Source organism: Vulpes vulpes, chromosome 3 (genome assembly GCF_048418805.1).
Source record: "Vulpes vulpes isolate BD-2025 chromosome 3, VulVul3, whole genome shotgun sequence".
In the NCBI taxonomy this organism is placed as follows: Eukaryota; Metazoa; Chordata; class Mammalia; order Carnivora; family Canidae; genus Vulpes; species Vulpes vulpes.
Window position 1 is genome coordinate 123,321,949 of NC_132782.1, and position 6,189 is coordinate 123,328,137.

Here is a 6,189-nt window from a genome sequence, read left to right on the forward strand (position 1 = left end):
CATCATAATAAACCAGAGTTACTTTTCATATTTTACCTAATTTTGCTATTTGTATTTTAACAAAAGAATTTATTATTCATGTCTAAGGGGAAATGTGTTTTGTGATACTTTTCAGGGGATGGGATATCTCCCTATTTATTTCAATTCTCTTGAAATTTTCAAGTTCTTATCAACTATGAACTTAGAAATATTCATGTAGGACATCATTTAAGATCATATTACTTTCATTTATTGTGCAAAGAATATACTCAATGAGATTCATTCAAAATATATTTGCTTTTGTCTAGTTCAAATCGACACTACTTACCATTTATTGTTCATATGTTCATAGCAAATTGAGTTGATGTAATCTAAATAGTTTTAGCCCAATGTTTTGGTATTCAATATAGATAATGCCATAAAGTCTTTTTTAATCATTTGCTTAGTTTATCAGGTATGAGGAAATTATAAAGTAATTCATTTACATACAGCATATAAAATTGCCATCATATCTAATTTCTTTTACAAAAGGAGAAAAAACTGTATTCCATTCAGGTTTCATGAAGTGCTGAGAGATCACTAAATCTGTACTATCACTGAACAGTGGTACAAAATGTAACATTATCATCCATCATCTTCCTGACTGAACAGCTTAATATTCTTCCAGTTGCAGATTGTTTTTATAAGGAAGAGAGAGAGAGAGAAAGGAGTCAAAATAAGCTCCATGGTACAGTTAGTAGTGTCCTTGATTTGCTTTGGGGATCTGTTCTTTATTTTCCAGGAGTAGGGACTAAATAGAAATTTATGAATTCTAAGGATACACAGAGAACAGAAGAAACATGGAACAAACAAGACAAAAAAAACATTTAAGGAGAAAGAGAACATAAGGGGGAAGAGTGGGTACAAATGGATAGGAAACGATATTCCTTTGTTTAGTCTAAGGGTCAACATTTGTAGGTACTCATATTGCCTTTCACAATTTGCATCAGTCACTTTTAATTTTTGCTGTTTAAACTCTCACAAAATGCCTGGGTTTCTGTTTGGCTTAGGCTTTGGCATTTATGAAGTCCAAGGTTTTCCCGAAATCTTGCAGCTGCGGTGATAAGAAAATTACAATTTTTCAAGGAAGTCATTAATTTTTTATCAAGTACTACAGTGACCGATGCTCTGTATCTTTCACTGTGTGTGCCTATTAGGGTCTTGAGTGCTTGAGGGTTTTTTTTTTTTTTTTGAATGATTTTGTTTGTACCTTCAATGGCTGCTGTATCAGGCCCTGCTATCTGCACAAAGCATTTATCCTTCAAAACTGTACCTCTTTCAGGCAGACTGTGATTGAATTTTTATTGCTATATTCTATAAAGACATCTTTCACAGGAGCTACTTATTCTCCAATACTTAAAATCAGCATATAGAGTTCTTTCTGGCTTGTAGAAGTTGTCCGAAGTCTCAAGGCATGGGAGCAGGGGAAGGGTAGAAGGGCTGGTGATCAGGTAAACAGGCCCATGGTCAATTTGTTTAATTTTCTGACTTCTTTACTTAAAACAGTTGCAAAATTGGTAAAATGACAGTGATTTTCCTGTTTCTTCCGGACTGTACAAATCATTTCCCATTTTAAAACTCCCACTCTTTAGACTTAGAGCATCAAAAAAGCAGCTACTCATGGTTCAAATTATACTTAAATGCACAGCACCCAATATGAATGATCATTCACTCAGAATATGTGATACCAATCTCATGGATTTGCTTTATTTCAGGATTCCTTTCTTTGCTCTCGCGTATGGTATGCATTTGACTTTGGTATAAGTATGTGTGTTGCAATCATTGGTCATGTCCACCCAACATGTTTATGTTTCTGTATTTTCAGCATGTGGCAAATTGATGAAAATCACAGGCCCAATTACAGTCAAGACGTCTGGAACCCGATTTGGTGCCTGGATGACAGATCCTTTAGCGTCTGAAAAAAATAACAGAGTATGTTGCTTCCACAAACACCTTTGCTTAGAATTGTTTTATTTGTGCTTTATGTCTATTGAACTATTTATTTTCTTCAGAAATATTAGTTTCAACTTAAAAAATGTTACATTATTTGCAAATGTTCTCAGTTTGCTGCTATTAACATATCTATAGCAACCTTATTTTAGTAAAATATTCCATCTTATAATTCACCAGTAAAGTAAGCCTGATTTTTATTAGTTTTAATCTTGTTTTATGCTAATAAAGAGCTAATTATGAGTATGCAAAATTCTCTAGATACTCCTTTTAAAACCTGCTCCTTAGTATGAGGAAAAAAAAAAAAAAACACTAAGTAAGTGGAAAACTCAAGAGCAGCCAATTCACTAACCAAGCTGAAATATCCCTGGAACCTAGAGATAATTTTAAAGTAAATAGTACTGAAACTTTGGGGGTGCATTTTCATAAGTTAGCAATGCTTGTATTATGTAAATCAATATACTGGAAACTTACCATAGCTCTATTTATGGTCTATTAAAAAACTCAGTTTACATTAAAATTCTCAAGGGTTACATACAAATAAGATTAGTACCTAAATTAATAAAATGGTAACACTAAAAAGCAGCTGTACCTATAAGCTGATCCAATGAACAAGTGTTTCTATAAGTTTCTATGGTATCCATAAAGGAGAAATAAATGTGTAAAATTAGACCATATATTTTTTAGAGCAAAAGAATAAATTTGCTTAAGGGGATGGTTTTTGCAATAACTGAACAAAATGACATGGTTTGCACTGATAACTGAACACAAAGTGACGTGATCTGCACTGATACATGGTTAGTCACTCAACGATATGCAATGAATGGTCAAATAAATAAATAATAGAACAAAAATCATATCAACTTCAAGCAGTAAATTCAGTTGTTTGCTTTCCACACAGAAAATGCCACTATGTTTGCCTGTGGTGCTATCACATTGCAGGAGGTTAACAGTAAAAATAATGTAGCTTCCAGATCCTGAGACTGGTGATATTTAAATGTGCTGACTCTCACTGATTTCATTTTGGAATTCTCAGAAAAGCACAGAATTTAGTCATTCTTTCTATTTTTCCCCCTTTTCCTCAGGTCTGGTACATGGACAGTTATACTAACAATAAAATTGTTCGTGAGTACAAATCAATTGCAGACTTTGTCAGTGGGGCTGAATCAAGGACATACAACCTCCCTTTCAAATGGGCAGGAACTAACCATGTTGTCTACAACGGCTCACTCTATTTTAACAAGTATCAGAGTAACATCATCATCAAATACAGCTTTGATATGGGGAGAGTGCTCGCCCAACGAAGCCTCGAGTATGCTGGTTTTCACAACGTGTACCCCTATACATGGGGTGGATTCTCGGACATCGACCTAATGGCTGATGAAATTGGGCTGTGGGCTGTGTATGCAACTAACCAGAATGCTGGCAATATTGTCATCAGCCAACTTAACCAAGATACCTTGGAGGTGATGAAGAGCTGGAGCACTGGCTATCCTAAGAGAAGTGCAGGGGAATCTTTCATGATCTGTGGGACACTGTATGTCACCAATTCCCACTTAACTGGAGCCAAGGTGTATTATTCATATTCCACTAAAACCTCCACATATGAGTACACGGACATTCCCTTTCATAACCAATACTTTCACATATCCATGCTTGACTACAATGCAAGAGATAGAGCTCTTTATGCCTGGAACAATGGTCACCAGGTCCTATTCAATGTCACCCTTTTCCACATCATTAAGACTGAGGATGACACATAAGCAAATGTAATTTGTTTTCACTGATCTAAGCAGTGTCATTTATGATAAACTCTATAGAATTCCTTCTGTTTTTCCTTTATTCTAACTTTTCATCATTTCTCCAAAGCATTTTTTTATTATAAAGTTGGTTTTTCAAAAAGCAGCTAAGCCTGTCTAAATTAACCTGTTGGAAACACATCTTAACTCCTAAATTTACAGAGCCTATCATGTCCTTGTCATGAAAAGCACTAAAAAGAGCTTAAGTGGCTAAAGTTATAGTTTTGCAAAAGATTAATGATCTGCCTTATATTAGAGTCAGAGACTAATGATGGCTTAAATGCATGAATGTCTTTTTTTTTTTTTAATTCTGCCATTTTTTACTGTCTTTTGCTCTACATCAGGAAATATTTTGGTAGGAATTAGGGAAAAAAAAGCACTTTCCTCCCATTTATTTCTAAAAAAAAGATTTAAGGGTTTTATTTATATGGAAAAAATATATTACTCATTTTGCTTTATAGAATTCTCTGATGCGGTGCTGTACAGTCATTTTTAAATCTCTTGCTAACATTTTATTGGCAATATGTATTTCTACCATTGTAACCACCATTGTGCAATTGTATCTCTTCACTTCTGTGAAAGTAAGTAATATTTTTTATAAAATACACTGAAGTTTAATCTCAGTAATTATTATGGGCCAATTTTCAAATGTGGTCAAGAAGGAAATATCTTCTTGGCTTGCCCCTTTACTTAAATTTGTAAACTAGAAGGAAAATCAAACTAAATCCCTTATGTAGAATATTTGTTTTACCCCAAATTTTTTGGATCACTAACATCTAATGCTGAAACTGAGTTTTGTGGATGAGTTACTCTGTTCACGTCACTGAAAGCAACCCATGTTGTTGCTTGCAAAGATGCAACGGAGTCAGAAAATTTGGATTTGAGTTGACTTTACTCAGTTATTATACAGCCAAATTTTGCTCTTCATAAATAAATATATTAATGTTTTAACTTAAACTTTACATACAACTTGCAATAATGTAATTACTTATGTCAGGACTCTGGAAGTACATGAAGCACATATAGAAACTCTTAAAAAGAAAATTCTGTAGGTCATCTAGATTTACATTATGAGCTCTAGAGAGTTACTGGCAACATTAGTGCAAAAGAAAATGATGGGAAAATGATGGGAGTTGTCTGTGCAGCTTAAATGTGCAAAACATCAATTCAGAAAAAAGATGGGAAGGCAATCCCTTGTTTCCCTGATTCATGTGTGCAGAAATAATGTAACCAAAAAAGAAAGCTTTACTAAGATTTTATGTTAATAACTCCAAAACCATAACCAATATTTAAAAAATATATCCTTGAGTTTGGATGTACTTTCCATATGTTAAAAATACTTACCTAAGGCAGTTTTACAGAAACTAGTGTGGGTTGGTTTTACAATTTAAAAAGTATATTCTAGAACAAATAATGTAAAACTTAAATTGTTGTCAATGTTTATTTTCACACACACATAATAACAATTTCCTTTATAAAGTAAGGATACAATAATTCAGATAAAGCACTGTGTAAAGAAATGCTCACACTTAGGAGTAGTTCGTTTCAAATGTCACCAGTCATAATTTTCAAATATCTCACTGTCAAAGTCATAGAATTAAATGATTCAATCTTGAGATTGTTAAAGTTTAACAGAGATTTCATTTGTTTTTTGCCTACAAAAAGTTAGCATGACTTAGTGACCACTCTGGGTCCTTTTGCAATGTTGTCTTCTCTTTTAAAATGTTTATATAAGTTCTCCTCTGCCTTTGAAAGTTAGAAAATTTAGGGGACTCACTTGTCATTGTCCACACACCACAAAAAATAATCAGCCAATACTTTGTATATCAAGAGTTTGTATGAAGAAAGAAAGTCAACTTCAAAAATGAATGAATTTTTAAGTAGATGGCCTCTGATGGATATCTGGGTCTTCATTACTTGTTTTTTAAAAAAATGATGTAATATAGTATCACATACATTCAAAACCTGGATGATCACAGCTTTTTTGTGAGATGTGCAGCTTGTAAAGCACTTTATTGTTTTCTATGTAATGTTTCATCACCATATCCAATTTATAGTGTATGTGCTGCTAGGGCAAGCACAGATTTTATTATTGTCATAGAAGTGGGGGTAACATGAGTTAAAAAATGTGATTTGCATTAAACACTTACAGTTTAAAAGCATTTTTCTTAATAAATTATTATCAGTTTTGTGCCTGAAATAGAACTTACTCTAATCACTGTTTTTTTTTTTTCATTTCAAATAAATTTTATGAGGGAAATAATTTAATATTTTAAAATCATTTACATAATCCAGTCAGTAAAGAAATCCAAACACAGAAAGTCTTAACCCTAAATGAACTGTGCAACTGGTATTTTCTGATTTAACCGGATCATTAACAAACTTCCACGTCATTCAAATTATAACATGATCATGGTCTGAC

General features: G+C 33.1%; 1 protein-coding gene across 3 annotated transcripts in view; it reads left to right on the forward strand.

The window, feature by feature from the left end:
- Nucleotides 1-5,967, forward strand: part of OLFM3 (olfactomedin 3) — a 190,910-nt gene extending 184,943 nt beyond the window's left edge. For all 3 annotated transcript variants that reach the window (XM_025996314.2, XM_072754485.1, XM_025996313.2), the window contains exons 5-6: nt 1,844-1,950; nt 3,054-5,967. In XM_025996314.2, the coding sequence (XP_025852099.1) occupies nt 1,844-1,950; nt 3,054-3,731 (785 nt within the window). In that variant the 3' untranslated portion in view covers nt 3,732-5,967. The remainder of the gene's footprint in view (nt 1-1,843; nt 1,951-3,053) is intronic.
- The last annotated feature ends 222 nt before the right edge of the window (nt 5,968-6,189 follow it).